The 17,682-nt window shown below is 36.7% G+C and overlaps 1 protein-coding gene across 8 annotated transcripts in view; it reads left to right on the forward strand.

Moving 5' to 3' along the window:
- The window catches only part of LOC134797108 (dachshund homolog 2), a 174,328-nt gene that overhangs the window by 58,043 nt on the left and 98,603 nt on the right, over positions 1-17,682 (forward strand). For 6 of the 8 annotated variants that reach the window (XM_063769342.1, XM_063769350.1, XM_063769364.1 and 3 more), the window contains one exon: positions 14,786-14,925. In XM_063769342.1, the coding sequence (XP_063625412.1) occupies positions 14,786-14,925 (140 nt within the window). The remainder of the gene's footprint in view (positions 1-14,785; positions 14,926-17,682) is intronic. The other 2 variants (XM_063769358.1, XM_063769380.1) reach the window with 1 other exon arrangement.

Here is a 17,682-nt window from a genome sequence, read left to right on the forward strand (position 1 = left end):
ACTGTAACTCAATACTCGCACGAATGTACACAATTGCATTTGGGGTTGCATTGAGGAGCTGACACACCGGCGCTATTATTGTTCAAACAGGGGCTTCCGTTCGTGTGGACAGGCCTTATGCTACTATTAGATATGGACTAATAATTGCTGCGTGAATTTCATTCAAATTTACCCAAAGTCAATTATTGAACTCGTGCCTTTTTATGGTATTAGGAAAAAAAAGGTTTTCTTAAAGAAGTTAGCTTCAGTTGTCAAATTGTTGTTTAAACTTTTTACATGCCACTTTCATACCTACTCGCGTTTGACTTTATAACATCTTAGATTTGTTATACGTAGCGCGTTTGTCAAACTTTTCGGCTAATAGCATGTTGATAACCTAATACGATTTTCATGATTATCAGTTATTCGCGACATTTGCTTCCACAATATACGTGAAGCCGTAATTATTACCACCATTTATACATCTTTGGCAGACTACGCGCAGTAATGGACACTAAAAGCACGCGCTGTCGCCTCGAATTAACACAAGCTTTTGTTATCATTCAATTTGATTCCGCCGCCGGCTGTTTTATTATTTTAATGAGCCTCAATTTTCAGCGATAATTGAATGCACGTCGTGCTTCGATTATTATTTCATCAAACGTACGGCTGACAGCGTGGTCCAACAGCACGCGTACATTTCAATTGTCCAGTGTATTTGGACTCCAGCCAAACACCGGACTGACTGTTATGATATGAAGTATGGAACTTGAGTATGATTAGCTTTTGTGTTTTACTAAGGTTTAGAAATTCGTCACTTAGGTACTAAATTATAATGACGAAAATAGATATCGTATGATCTCATCTGATTTAAAATAAAGAGTAGGGATGATAAAGAGGAACTGAGAATAATACTATATATATAGGTACCTACCTCTACCTTCAGTTAGTAATCATGATCTTTTTTGTCTATAAATAATCAGGAATATCTAGCGTATAAGCGCTTATGTTACCCGTTCACCCCTGATGCGACATTTATACGAGTAAATTACAGTTAGTTTTACATCTACCTACGTAGTACGTAGTTAGTTGACTTAGTGCCGTCGATTTAATAAAGGGGTGCCTTTTGATTTGTAGCTGGAAGCATGGGCAATATTTGTAAATAAATGAAGTAATTTAATAGTTACCGAATACGAACAAACAAGAAAATAAGTATTAAGAAATGTTCGTAAGAACTATTAATAATTACTAATTAATTATAATTTCCACGTCCATAACGTTATGTCGACGAAAGCACCGGGTCGTTTGACGTACGCAAGTGACACGTGGTTGAGTCGGCACCGCAGACCGCAGCACGAGCCGTTGTTGCCTTAGCCAGACCGAAGTGTTCATTAAACCAAGATAAGAAAGAGAACAGACGGTCCAAATTGTGATTTTAGCATTTTATCGTGGAATCTTATGAGCAAATTGCAAAGCAATGAGCATTACATAATTTGCACAATGCATGCATTCCTTGGTGGTCAGCTACGATCTAAATCCCCGTAAATTCCGTAAAAGACGAATAATTTAGATTTCCTTAAAGCAGTTAACTGCAAGTGAGAGGTTCGTTTTGACAGCTCTCTTCGCGTGACCGGTGTGCTTAATACGTTTTTTTTTTCTTATTCATACAGAGGTCGGGGAAATTGATTAGGTCTATTAACTTGTTTCTAAAAGTGACAGCCCTGGCTATTAAAGATGGCCGCGGTTAGATTCTAATTTGAACATTTCGGATCTGATAGTGGAATAGCTAATTATGAAGTAGGTAAGTGGGTTATTAACAAGTTATTAATGTCATTTTTAACGTTAAGCGGTTCTTCCGGAACTGGATGTCTATTACGATGTGTGATGATTGCTTAATGTTAAGTCTCGCAAAAAATGGCTAAATCGTTTAATCACTTTTGTTTTTCCATGTTTTACCATTTTCCGTATTTATCGTAGCATTTTTTTAAATAATCTTAGCATGTAACTTTTATTGGTATTTTGCTTCAAAAATCGTGATTTACATTGTATGCACTCAGTTGTGAACTCTCACTGTAAGGTTAAAATACGTACACAGGTATGTGGCTTTCCATTACCATTGGCCCTTATGCTTTCAGTGCAATAAGGACGTTTCCATCTGAAATTCCAACAGAAATTCTGAGAGAAACGTCCTTTTTGTACTCTACTCTGATGGAAAGGCACATATGTTTGCATGCATGTCTTGCAGTGAAATGTACTATTTGAAAATCTTTGGTACAGTTTATAAGTAAGTGAGTCAATCATAACCCGGATGTAGAACACAATAGAATTATTCCCACATGCCGACAAAACAAAACAAGGTTCAAACATAGCCTAAACGCTGAAATAACAAATTGATTACAACACGACCAGTCTTGCTTATAAGCCCAAGATACAAAAGCTAAATCGAACTGAACTTTCTCAAGGAACGGCAAGCTATTTATAGAATTAGAATAAGTAAGGTAAACGTACTAGTGCTCGACATGCTAATGCCCAATAGATGACACCTTGCTGTCATCTCTATTGACAATGACTTAAGTTTCAAGATGACATGTACTGGGACCGCGTCGAGCACCAGTACGTTTACCTTAATTGAAAAAGAGACGTGTAACCAAGGCTTTTTTAACCTTTATATACTGTACCTATGTTCCATTTACAGTGTAATTGAGCCTATTTAATTCGATACAGCCCTTTATTAAACTTCTCTTATTAGTTAGTTAACTGATCTGATGATGGAGACCGACGCTGATCATAGCAACTAAGTTATACTATTAAATACCTACTAGGCATATTAAATACATATATTAAAAACGTATCACTCACTCGGTCGGCTTAAAATATGTGAGTGATCCGTTTTCAACATATTTAATATGTCTGTGTCTCACGGAAGTTTAGTTATTAAGTTATAATAGCAAAAAATGCAACCTAATTTGTAGGAGCATGTCTGTCGTTGAAATAATACTACAGTCGGTGATAATAGTTCGTATTAAAATGATTCTTTTTACAAAATAAACTAATTGAAATAAGTTGGAGTTAATATACATATGAGTACTCATTTTTATTGTCGTACCTCTCCCATTAATATTAATCTTGTCTATAAGTTTTAACCAAATGAACTGATTTTGATTTATTTAAGCACCAAAATTAGTCGTCCAACCACTTATATTTGTTATATTTAGTATTATGTTAAGATTATTTGATATATATTTTGGTATTATATTTTACCGTATACTTCTCTTGTTCTATACGAAAAATTTTTTTTCCGCTACTCGTTTTTACCTTACACCAAAGAGTATAACACAGTAGCGCGGCTAGTCTCACTCAGCGTTCTAATATTTAATAGTTTTATGATGTATTATCAAAACAAATCTCAACGAGTTAGTCTGAAGTACGTGTACGTTTCGGTTGCAACCGTTCAACTTATTGATCTTGATACTTTTGATACTTCAAATTCGTCTCTAGAGAATCAAAAATCAAGAGAATGGAGGTACCTACTTACCTACCTGACTCGTACCTAGATTCCAACCATGTTAGCAGTGAAATATGTATGTATGTATGTATGTATAAACTCTTTATTGTACAAAACACAAATTGATGGCACAGGATTGGCAGTACAAAGGCGAACTTATCCCTTTAAGGGATTTCTTCCAGTTAACCTTTGAGTAGATGAGAATTGATGAAGAACGGTAGACAGGTAGTAGATATTTAAATATATTTGGCAATATACATATACATTCTGAATCAACACTATGCTAGAACAGTAGGAACACGAGCATGATAATCTGTACCTACCTATAATTCTACACACGATGAAACCGCGCGACAGAAAAAAGCGCGATTGTCGCGGTGTATGAGCAAAACCGGTATAAAGTAAGAGACGTCTGGCATTTAGCCCGGCGCGGACGCAGCTATTATTTATGTCTACTAATTGTAATTTCTCTATGCTGAATATTAATAAATGCAATTAGCCTAGTGCCTTCACGGTCACATATCGCTTTTTCCATATTTTCTGCTCAACATTAATTGCTATTACCAATTGATTGGCATAGATAAACGATAAATAAATAACCTTATTTGTACGCTCATTTAGTCCTGGCTACGAAAACGTAGTTTAATTAATGCAAAGTATCAAGATTATCTGGTTTGTACATGTGAAGCGGTCGATACAAAAGGACTTAACATATTTTTTCAACGTATTTTATTATGAACTTCTGTTCAACATCCAGATGTTTGAGTCTGATCAAACAAATGAATCTTTAAATATATTTCTCGTTTCTTTGCATTGTACTCGCAAGCATTACAGAATTGATTTATGAATAAATTTTCTTCCTACTGAAATTCTTAGCAGTTTATTCAACTAATATTTTCGTTGTATGCTAGAGAGGTTCCCAAAAATATATGTAAAATATGCAAAATATAGATACACAGGTACCTTATAGACATTGATAAACCTTGTAACTAAATTTGTAAAGTTGTATTAAAATGAGGTAATGCCTTGGTTATTCGTGTGTTTTTCGGCTGGCTGTCTACACCGATGTTTTTCTAATAACCTGTTTAACTAATCATAACGTTTATTTTCGTTCGACACTGAACGATCACACGTCCGGGACTATTCTGTTTCAAATCTTTCGCCTGTTTGTTTTCATTCATAAAATTTTTCATTGAGCATACGCTGAAATTAAACACGACACTATCGAACGTAAAAAATTATGTCTAGTAACCTAAATTGTTCCTTTTAAATACACTGACTTAACACGAAAGCCATACTGCAAGCATTTCTATAAATATTAGGACCGTTTTAAAATGTTGCATCTATCTTTCAAGTGTCCTTGTAATGGATGGTAATGAAAAAGGCGCTCAAGTTTTTGTCCCGATCCCGACGCCTGCTTGTTTAAAAGCTGCCGATGGCATACGAATCACCTATGAGATATGACTTGACAAAATTAGATCTGAGGATTAAAAGAAATTAATTTGTGAAGTCACAATGTCGACGATGCAGATAGCTCGTTAACTTTTTTGGACCGTTATAGGTAGATACAAAAGATTTTAGTAAAAAAATACTATAAACGGTTGCTACTCTTACGGTAGCAGAAGTTTAGTGTATCCTTGATGAACCGTGTCAATATAAAAGAAAACTATTAGGGGCGCAAAAGTAAAAACGAGTCGCATCCGACATGGACCTAAATTTTTAATTTGTTTTGATACATTTCACAACAGTGTTGTAGGCGCCGGAAAAAAAGTTAATTATTTATTAGTAATAACCCTCTGTCTGTTCAATGGCGCATTGTAAAACGGGGCCTTCGCCTCTCGTAATGCTGCAGCCCACCTGCTTAACGAGCTCTATAACTTTAATTAATAAGTACTTTGTTTTAACAGTTTGGATTACAGAGCGTTAAGTTCAACCAATAATGACAATGTATGGTCTAAAAAAAATTAAACCTACTTTTAATATTTAAATACATTTGCATTAAAGATGACGTGTAAATATAAGTGCTGTGAATTATATATTTGTGATTTAATTTGAATGGTGTAGGGCGTGTCGCAGTAGCGACCGGTCACCCGTTCAGAAATTGTATAATTTGTGCAACGGCACCGGCGAACAATTGTCCAATACAGGCGTGAATGGCGACCGGACCAACGCCCACCAACTCCAAACAAAACATGCCAAACGCACGCATTCCATGTTGACCATCGACGAGTGAAAAATAAACTGTCACAAAGAGAAAATCATTAACGATTCATTTAGGATTTTACAAACGCAAACAAAACACGTCAAACGCAAATCGCGGGGCTTAATCCAACAGGATAATGTATAGGTAGACAGATCATGCAGTAAGTACTGCTGCTACTACAAGAAACATTTCGTTTGAAAAATCTGGCAACGCTTTTTACAAAATTCAAAATCGTATCTTTAATGAAATTCGTCGGTTAATAGTTAAAAAGGGAATTTCATAGAGGCTTGGTAGAAATGAAATAAAATGATAATATGTCGGGAGCTATTACTGTCTGACAATAGGGAAGGACAAAAGGGAAGCGAGGATGGCTCTTCAGCGAACACGATTAAGTTACATTGAAGTCTCGTCTGCTAAAACGAGAAATATGAAAGGCGTATTGAATTTGCTAAAGACGTTACTGATTTTTTTAAACTTGATATTGCTCTGTGTAAATTGTAAGCAAGAACTACGTAGAATTAAAAAAAATTTTGGTAAGTACCTACATTTAGTAAAAAATATCAAACCTTTAAAGTTATCATCCTTTGATATAAAGTACAAAGAAACAATACTGAAGCCTCTATATCAAAAGGGTAATTCTTACAGCGCGGAAACAAAACAGATTTTCAAGTCTTTCTGTAGATGACGTCTCTTTTCCATTTGGAGCAGTTATCGGGTTTCCTTTGTAATTAAATATTGAAATTAAGAAATGAACAGTCGCTAATTACAAGAGGTTGTCCCTTGAGGGCTGATTAGGTCGCTACAGCATTAACAGAAAGGGATGTCGGGGACGCGGCCTCTTATTACAATTAATATTTAAGATTTTGTTACCGCCGCCAACATTACAAATTACAATCAATATATGATTTCTGCAAGGTTAGGTACTACGCTAGCTTTCTCTTTCGCAGCCTTTATAAGTATTTATAGATTTCAAGAATAGGTAATCTGTACGTACTTTGTTGTCGTTTAGCCTGTAATAATATTTTAAAAGTTGGTGTAGGTACATGTTATATTTATGTAACTAAAAATATTTAAACCTTGTAAGACTTCGTCAATTTATCAGTTCGGTGTACATCATATCAATTCTGTATGCACCTGATGAAAAACAGATTACGACAAAAAAACATGGCGATTCATAGTGTTGGCAACGCTGGAATCATAAATAAAATCAATGGACATTTCAATTATTTGGACCGCGTGGCGTGCGGTTGTGATATTCGTGCCGATGCCAATAAAGCGGACGAGAAAGAAACGACGTGTCATTTGTTAGTTATATATTGGACTGGTAATCATACAAAGATACGCATCGCAAGATTTTTTTGCTTAGCCTACTTATAATCTGAAAAGCGAACTTTTATAAATGTATCTGGTTTGAAAAGGAAGGCTTTGTTAGATACGATTGGTACTTTAATTACGAGAAAAAAGAGCTGACAGCCATAATAACATTTCATGATGAAACTATCAGATCGCAGTAGGAACAGTCCGGTAATGCGGCCGGAATGTCTTTATTAACTGTCATGGAATCAAGCGGAGCTCCGGGAGCTGTTTAATACCCTATCAGACAAACGTAATTAGTTTTGTAAATAAAATGCCTCTGAGAAATTGAAACGTAGCTACCTGGCCGGTGCAGTGACTTGCCACATTGAATGCTTGTATGTATAAACTACAAATAGTGTAAACTTCATGTAGAATAGGTACAGTCAGCATCAAATAGATAGTGGCAGCCAAAGTGGCCCAGTATATAGCAACATTCTTATTTTCCTATGGCAACAAAGACGTATTGTAATAGACATATTTGACCACTTTGGCTGTCACTATTTATTTGATGCTTGCGTGGGTACGTATGATACCTACATGATAGCGGAATGATCACACTGGTCACAATCCTGCTTAAGTTTGGCGCGATCATGATTTATGAATCATTAAAATAGGGAAATAAAGTGAAATAATACTTAGTAAGTGTCGATACGATATAACGATATTTATAATTAACGATATTGTAGCGATAAAATATAATTTTCTGCAATGCAATATTTGATCATTAACTATTTTAGTTTTATTGGTAACAATTCTAGTCTTAGTACCTACGAATATTTACTTATAAGATTATTTTTTTAGCAATTCGTTGTTAGAGTAGATTGTTTGTTTTTTACTATAGTTTTTTTGTTATTTTATTTCTTGACGTTTAAAAAATATAAATGCCAGTATTAAGGAAGAAGGGCTATTGTAATGTTTTAATTGGCAGTTTCCGTAAAATACTTAATTATTAATTATAAATAAAATAAAACAACGGTTTACAAAAAAATAAATGAGAATGTATTGTTTTGAGTTTCCCCGTGTTCATTTGTAAGAAGATATTAAAAATAACTTTTGCGGGAAAGATAAAAATTAAATCCCCCCGTCCGGAGGGACAGGTAGCGCCCGGGACAGTAGCATCTTGCTCGAACTGCACATGAAATAATTGTGCCCAGAATTATGCTCGCTAAACTTTTCCACCCCAAGGGTTTTTTATTTAATTTTTATTTTTATGACACAATGAAACCCGGCTTTGCTTTCAGTTTTTATTGTTACTGCCTATGTGCCCTCTAATTTTTGGCTTCAATTAGGCTTTCTTCTGCTATTTTATTAAAACATTCTTTTTAATGATGACTATTTGTGGCTTTAATTATAAAACTTACTTATTCTGTATATCTTACATTAAATTTTCATTTGTGCATATTAGCATATCAAATAGAAGATTCAAAGTTTAGTGATTGTGATGAAGTCAATAACACGTCCTCTCTTCTTCCTCAGGTACTTCTCAAGGTAAATAGGTATCATGTCTATCCGAGGGAAGAACCCATCGCGCTCCCACCGGAACTCGTTAGAGAATACACGGACGCGTTTTTATAAACGAATTTCATTTATCATGTTTGTACTGAACCCAAGACAAACTGCTACTGCGCTTGAGTTTACCGTAGATTAGATAACAGCCGTTTGTTTTACCGTGTCGACCGATTCTTGAGCCATTTTTAAGACAGAGCTCCGTTGTTTGGTCTAATATTCAGACGCTTCCGTAGGGCAAGGAACTTTTGAAAAGGAAATAACCAGTGACAAGGGATCCAAAATAAATTCTTAAAGAACGGGGTTATACTTACAGTTTCCAAATTGTTGCTGCTTACATACAACATATGAAGGCACTAGAAGTGTTCAATCGCCGAAGAGTAACATCAATGGAACCGAAATGAAAGAACACCAAACACTTTCAAACGATACTAAAAGTTCTACGTCTGTCACAAGATCTAATTTCCACCTAACACTAGTGTCATGAGCAGGATATATTTTTGGATCAACAAACGGTTTTAAAAGAGTTTAATTTAACATGTAAACATTCCCATACGGGTTGTAACGTGTAAATAATCGGACGTACCAGAAAAAAATATACAGATTATGACTATTAGCTTACGATAGACTGTCAGCGCGTTGCTTTTGTTTTTTTTTAATAGGTATATTTTAACTCTGTAAAGCTTTAGACAGGGAAGGATGTTTACACCACGTGGACGTTATGATTTAGTGTCAGTAATTGGGAGTGAGTGTGAACACGTTCACTAAGAGTTGAGAATAGTAAATATAATAACAAAGACTACGCCGGCTATTCATAGTTTAGTCGGTGTTGACTTTGTTTATGTTTCCAATCGTTTCACGTGGCGCCTTTTAACTAAGTGTATCGAGGCATTTGATTTTGAGACTCGAATTTATTGAGATATTAATGATATTAATGGTCTTAACGTCAGTATCAAACAATATTTTCGTGGCATATTAAACTATATGGAAGGAATTCAAAGGTGTATGTGAAGTCCCCAATCCGCATTGGGCTAGCGTGGGGACTATAGCCCAAGCCCTCTCGCGCATGAGAGGAGGCCTGTGCCCAGCGGTGGGACGTATATAGGCTGAAATGATGATGATGATGATGATTAAACTATATCAAACATATACATATCTGACAGAAATATCTGGGGACTCTTTTGGGGTGCTATTTGATCAGTGACACGCGGTGAGTGATGAATATTGCCAGGCAAATATAACAGAAAGCAAAAAACTATCTGCCATCCTCGGTGTTAGTTTCAGTGGGGTTGGCCGCTGGGAGTCCACAGTGCGATTTACTTCTGTTTTATGGGAATCGATCAGTACTGTAATATACGAAACGCTCTTTTTACTTGTTAGACATCTGCTTTTTTTGAAGCGCTTATCAGTATCTATTGCTTTGCTGTTTGTAAACAAATACAAGACCATTTTTTCGTAAATACCATCTCGCAAATGCCAGTTCGTAGATACCTAGATTCGCGGCAGATATTTTTAACATCATTGTATGTGACAAAGTTTGTGAAAATTACTTACCTAATTGGAATAAATAATGTATCTGGAAGTAGAGGTTAACAAGTTTCCTCTTTTTGATCATATTTGACACCTTTTGTCAAATTTAGAATTGAAAACCATTAAAAAACAGGCGCTTGCGCATACGCTCTATCAATAAATCGTTGCGGAATCGTTCAGTAATAAATCGAACGCTTCTTAATGGCAGTTTATCGCAGTGAGCTTGCGGTATTCAGATTACGAGCTAAGTGCCGCGGGGAGCGGCGCGTGTCGCCTTATCTCTGTCCCTCGACACTTTCAATATTCGATTTCATCGCGGTTTTGTTTTTTTACCGACTGTACAGATCACACTTAGGCCGTGTTCACACTATCGGCTACTGGGTGGGCGTGACCTGTCCACCGTTACACAGTGTACTGATCAGGGAAGTGACATTCTGATATTTCTGAAACTGTGGTCTAGATCAACAATGTCGATCAAAACAGTGATAAATGTATGAAAAAAATTAACAGAACAAGTACCTGTGTACTGAAATTCTTCATAAAATCCAGTTGTAAGACCTCATATAAAAGAAAAGCGTTAAAAATATGCTATACAAGGATGAATGATGAAAAAAAGGACAGTAGACACAATCCAGTTTTCCATAGCATTGACAAAATCTGCGACTCGACTAGATTAATAGATGTACCTACCTTGGCAACCCTTTACCGAATTAGGTACTGCAGCAGGAAAAATTGTCGCAACACCACAATCGCACCCCAAAGCGTAACCGAAAACGAGCACCGCAATCCAAGCTAATGGAGTGTCTCATAATGACGGTTGCTGACATAAAAATAAATAGGCGAGAGTCAGTTTCTGCGTAAGGCGATACTATGATAACAGCATCGCCCCTCCGATAATTGCCAAACTTACCCGAACGTGATGATACTAGTTGTAATGTAGTGCGGATTACGTGCAATTCATCTTGTGATCTAGTTTTTCCTTTTTTATTATGGTCGATTCGCTTTCATTAGGCTAGTTAATTACTGTGTACTAATTATCCAATATAGTAAACTTGTTCCATAGGCACTACAATGTAAAATTTCCATAGGTCTAAAGCTGCCTTAGACCATCCTGTAGATGATATCCGAATGAATAGCAAAACCAGAAAAAACGACTTTTATATAGTAAAATACCATAAAAATCGAGTTGTGTTTATATCAGAATCACAAGGAATAGTTTACATGATACAATTTCGTTAGCAAGCCAATAGGCTTAACCGCAAAGATTTAGGTGACAAACTTTATTGCGTCCAAGAATATACTGTTGTCTATTACGATCGTAAATCACGGATGGGAAAACAATAAGCGTGAAATTGTGGAAACTGCGGCGGACATCTTTTCTATTAAATCTTAGGGGAGTGAAATAAATAAAAATAAATCTACGGGCACCCTCACGCGCAAACTTGATTTATAAGATAAGTGGAGGTGCGTGGGAGACTTTTACAAATGGATTTTAATTGAAATTAATTAATGCAAAATTTTACCTATTGTTGCACTGGAACCTACAACGAGTAAACAACACTGTTTTTTTTAATTAATTCAAATGCCTTTAAGTTCAGTCACAAATAGAGTCAGTCTTATATTACCTCTATAAACTATTATTGCACATAATGAAGAAACCACGTTTATACCTATAAATAAAATGTTCAAGTGAACTGACCTAAGTATTGTTTTTCTCAATCTGTAAAACAATAAGAAATAATAGTGGAAAACATGCCACTGTACTCTGTCAAACTCTAGCTTTTTTAGCTTCAATATCATTTAAAAAAAAACCATTTAGTCTGTGATACAAATTTTCCTTGGGTATTCTCTGGGTGGTTGGGGCGGCCGAGTTTGTGCACTATTTCTCGAGGTAGCCAAGAGTAGAAAAACTTAGATAAGCGAGATACTGTCGCGCCAATCATGTGCTAGCCCGGCTGCAGAGTTTTATTCTTTATAATATTTCTTTTTAGCTTCAATATCGTTAAAAAAAACCATTTAGTCTGTGATACAAATTTTCCTTGGGTATTCTCTGGGTGGTTGGGGCGGCCGAGTATGTGCACTATTTCTCGAGGTAGCCAAGAGTAGGGTGGTTCACGTTTGTACGGGAAAAAAATCAAACTCTAGCTAGAAGAAGCGGCACCCCCTCATTTTGTTACACTTGTTATGTTGACAAAATACGCCAAGTTTTGTAATCTTATCTCAACTACAAGGGGGTGCTCAAACACTTTGAAATTATTCAAAGTTGTATGTAATCCAAAAAAATCAAGTGTGATTTAAAAGTTATTATGTAAAAAAATATTTTTATTTCTATTTATTATGAATTTTTTAGGTGTAATTTAAAAAATCTTAGTTTTGAAAAATTATAATAAATAGAAATAAAAATGTTTTTCTACTTTAAAACTTATAAATCACATGTGCAAACAGTGTGAAAACAGATACTTAAATAAAATAATAAATACATTTTTTTGAGTTTAACACAACATACAAAAATTTCAAAGTGGTTGAGCACCCGCTTGTAGTTGAGATAAAATTACGAAACTTGGTGTATTTTATCAGCATAATAAGTGTAACAAAATAAGGGGGTGCCCCGTCGGAAAATAAAAAAAACTGTTTTTTGAACCACCCTAGCCAAGAGTAGAAAAACTTAGATAAGCGAGATACTGTCGCGCCAATCATGTGCTAGCCCGGCTGCAGAGTTTTATTCTTTATAATATTTCTTTTTAGCTTCAATATCGTTAAAAAAAACCATTTAGTCTGTGATACAAATTTTCCTTGGGTATTCTCTGGGTGGTTGGGGCGGCCGAGTTTGTGCACTATTTCTCGAGGTAGCCAAGAGTAGAAAAACTTAGATAAGCGAGATACTGTCGCGCCAATCATGTGCTAGCCCGGCTGCAGAGTTTTATTCTTTATAATATTTTTTTTAACATCAAAATCATTAAAAAAACCATTTAGTCTGTGATGCAAATTTTCCTTGGGTATTCTCTGGGTGGTTGGGGCGGCCGAGTTTGTGCACTATTTCTCGAGGTAGACAAGAGTAGAAAAACTTAGATAAGCGAGATACTGTCGGGCCAATCATGTGCTAGTCCGGCTGCAGAGTTTTATTCTTTATAATATTTTTTTTTAACATCAATATCATTTAGAAAAAAAACCATTTAGTCTGTGATACAAATTTTCCTTGGGTATTCTCTGGGTGGTTGGGGCGGCCGAGTTTGTGCACTATTTCTCGAGGTAGCCAAGAGTAGAAAAACTTAGATAAGCGAGATACTGTCGCGCCAATCATGTGCTAGCCCGGCTGCAGAGTTTTATTCTTTATAATATATTTTTTTAACATCAATATCATTAAAAAAACCATTTAGTCTGTGATACAAATTTTCCTTGGGTATTCTCTGGGTGGTTGGGGCGGCCGAGTTTGTGCACTATTTCTCGAGGTAGCCAAGAGTAGAAAACCTTAGATAAGCGAGATACTGTCGCGCCAATCATGTGCTAGCCCGGCTGCAGAGTTTTATTCTTCATAATATTTTTTTTTTAACATCAATATCATTAAAAAAACCATTTAGTCTGTGATACAAATTTTCCTTGGGTATTCTCTGGGTGGTTGGGGCGGCCGAGTTTGTGCACTATTTCTCGAGGTAGCCAAGAGTAGAAAAACTTAGATAAGCGAGATACTGTCGCGCCAATCATGTGCTAGCCCGGCTGCAGAGTTTTATTCTTTATAATATTTTTTTTTAACATCAATATCATTTAGAAAAAAAACCATTTAGTCTGTGATACAAATTTTCCTTGGGTATTCTCTGGGAGGTTGGGGCGGCCGAGTTTGTGCACTATTTCTCGAGGTAGCCAAGAGTAGAAAAACTTATATAAGCGAGATACTGTCGCGCCAATCATGTGCTAGCCCGGCTGCAGAGTTTTATTCTTTATAATATTTTTTTTAACATCAATATCATTAAAAAAACCATTTAGTCTGTGATACAAATTTTCCTTGGGTATTCTCTGGGTGGTTGGGGCGGCCGAGTTTGTGCACTATTTCTCGAGGTAGCCAAGAGTAGAAAAATTTAGATAAGCGAGATACTGTCGCGCCAATCATGTGCTAGCCCGGCTGCAGAGTTTTATTCTTTATAATATTTTTTTTTAACATCAATATCATTAAAAAAACCATTTAGCCTGTGATACAAATTTTCCTTGGGTATTCTCTGGGTGGTTGGGGCGGCCGAGTTTGTGCACTATTTCCCGAGGTAGCCAAGAGTAGAAAAACTTAGATAAGCGAAATACTGTCGCGCCAATCATGTGCTAGCCCGGCTGCAGAGTTTTATTCTTTATAATATTTTTTTTTAACATCAATATCATTTAGAAAAAAAACCATTTAGTCTGTGATACAAATTTTCCTTGGGTATTCTCTGGGTGGTTGGGGCGGCCGAGTTTGTGCACTATTTCTCGAGGTAGCCAAGAGTAGAAAATCTTAGTTTGACGTCACTACTGTTCCAAGCCGCGGCCGCTCCGTAGTTCATACCTACATTACTACCGCCACCGCTTCCACTGACAAACTTTTCTGCAAACATTCTATGAAGTACATATTTAAAATTCTACTGTTTATCGCTTCTTTGTGACAGTGACAGCCAATTGTCCCCAAAATGTGAATAGGTTCTTGTAGAGTTACTTTCGGCAGTAACGTGCTACCATGTCCGCAGCTCCAGGCCGGGTCGACCTCCGAAGCGCGCGTCCGGCGTGGGCTTGTCTCTCGCGGCCACGCAGTTCCAGCCGCATCCCTACAAGAAGCACCGGCTCGAGAACGGGGACTACTCGCCTTACGAAAATGGACACATGAGTGGTATGTACTTTTTAGTAGTACTGTAGTAATAGTAAGGTATATTTTCCGATTTCACTGAGATGTACCATAGCTGTATAATTTCGACGACGATGCAATATTATAATATTTCATGGTTAATATTAATATAACGGAGATCGAAGGTTGAACTAAGAACTTTGTAATAAAAAAAACGGGGCAAGTGCGAGTCGATCTCGCGCGCCAAGATTCCGTACTTCGTACATTATTGAACAATGTTTTATTTTCTTAGTCCTACTCACGCTTAATTGCTTCTTATAAAGTTTTCCCGTAATCTACTCGTATATGTTAAGAACGGTTTACTGAAGAACAATTTTAGGCCCGTTTATAAGGGTTCCGTTTTTTCCTTTTGAGGTAAGGAACCCTAACAACGCAACCTAATTGGCTACGTTAAAATCGTCTTGATTATTAGTCTTCGACTGTCTAAAGGTTGTTTCAATGAGGGACGTACATAACGGATAAAGTTATGACGTAGTAAATTAATCATTTATTTACCTGTTTGTTGCAAATGAAAAAATCTAATACCTACGTTAAAGGCTGTGCCCTACGACCTGACTAATGCCAAGATATATAATGAATGATTTGCCTTCTGTTTTACCGAACAATGAGCATGTTTAATTCACGTCTATCATCGTAATCTTCGCAACATAAATCATAACAAAGGTTACCGTAATACGTGATAACATCAAAATCGGATCCCGTAAGCCACCGAAGGCACCGGATATGAACCCAGCCTCGCAGGGAGGCTCATTTCGTATACAAATTACACAAATACAAAATTATCCCAACAAACGGAGAAAAGGGAATAAAGTGATTAAATAGAGCTCAGCGCAAGACGGCTAGCAATCAATCATTTTTGTCGCTTACGGCATTGTTGATTTAGTTCTGTTTTGTCCCGTTCGTTGCCGCGGGTCGGGATGCTGGTGTCCCTCTCGGGCTTGAAGTGTCGTGCCAGACAAGGGAGCAATTACATTCGTGATCTTGCATAAGCGGCACTTGCTTATCGCGCGCTGCCGCATTCGACTTTGAGTGTAGTTTGTCCGCTTTTTTCCCCAAATTTGCAATTCGAAACACTCGCACTCGCAAGTGAAAAGGCATTGTTTTTGCCCGCATTCCGCGTATCTCTACATGATGTTTTTATGTTTTAACTGTACGTATCTTGTTCTGATGTACGATGAGTTTTTTTTTTATGTACGTACGAGTATATTGAGAATCTTGATTTCACTACGATTGTGGCATTGAAACTTTTTGAAAATAAACGTTTCATAATATCATGTTATTTTATGTGACTTAGTAGAGTAAAAGTTAAATAAAAAGTTAATCTGAGGTTAAAGGGCAAATGGTATTAGGTGATCTAACCGTAGTTGGCTGAATCTGCTTTTATCTTATTCGACGACGAGTATTAGACATATATAGGCATCTACCTAATATTAACAGGCGCATCGATATAATTACCCTAGCCAGAGAACAAGTAACTGCTCTTCTAAAATAAAAAATCTGTCACCATCACCAAACAACAAGATTTCGACCATAAAAAGGTACATGCGCCAGTTAACTAAAACGAACACAATGAAAGTAGGCAAGTAGGTTGTGAATAACAATGTGCTGATATATTTTTAATCCATTAATAACGGTAACGCCGTTCTAATTAAATTCGTGCGCGTATCAAGTTTCCTCATTCCTACTCTACGGGATTCAGAGTTAAGCCAATATTATTTTGACGAGTCGTTGACAGTGGTTTACAGTTGATGAAACAAACACACACAGATATTGAACCCACACACATTAACAACATTTCTTATATGTACATCACATCACACATCTAAGTTAGGGGTGTCACAGGAGTGAGTTAGGTGGCGGGCGGGCCATTTTCACCCTGTGAAATAATAGGATACGAAAACATCGGAGGCAGAATATTATAATCCTCACACGGAGGTACGAGAATGGGAATAGGAATATGAAATGCGTGTAAGGGCCGAGGAGGCCACGTGCGTTGATAGGGTTACCGGTGTTTATCTTCAGACTGTGGATCAAACCAATGCGAATTTTATGACTGATTTGTTGGCCGAGTTATCTACTCCTACACATAGTTTGCTATATGCCGACCGGTCTGGCCTAGTGGGTAGTGACCCTGCCTGCGAAGCAGATGGTCCTGGGTTCGAATCCCGGTAAGGGCATTTATTTGTGTGATGAACACAGATATTTGTTCCTGAGTCATGGTTGTTTTCTATGTATATAAGTATGTATTAATCTATATAAGTATGTTTATATCGTCGCCTAGTACCCATAGTACAAGCTATGCTTAGTTTGGGGCTAGGTCGATCTGTGTAAGATGTCCCCTATATTTATATACAATTTATTTATTATTAATAGGAGTATACAAAATGTGTGTCATATCAAATTGAATTCCACAAAGGACTAAAACACTACCAAAATAATATCGGTAATCGGTAATAATTCCTTGTATTAATAATAAGAGGCAACTTAATATTCTTATTCAATTTATTTCAAATAAAACGTACTTTTTGCCGTTTAGGTAACCCTAATTATTTGCATGCGGAAAATGATGTTTTTGATAATGATTAAAGGTTTCTCTGTCGCCGTGTCGGATGTTAGATATAATAGCGTGTGCGTGGGGGAACAATGTCGCCTGAGCCTTGGAGGGCTCTAGGCGCATGGGCCGTTTTCCACCCAAGAGCACAATATACCGGGGGATAATGCAAGGCATTATAACATTACTCG

This window comes from Cydia splendana, chromosome 1 (assembly GCF_910591565.1).
Source record: "Cydia splendana chromosome 1, ilCydSple1.2, whole genome shotgun sequence".
Classification (NCBI taxonomy): domain Eukaryota; kingdom Metazoa; phylum Arthropoda; class Insecta; order Lepidoptera; family Tortricidae; genus Cydia; species Cydia splendana.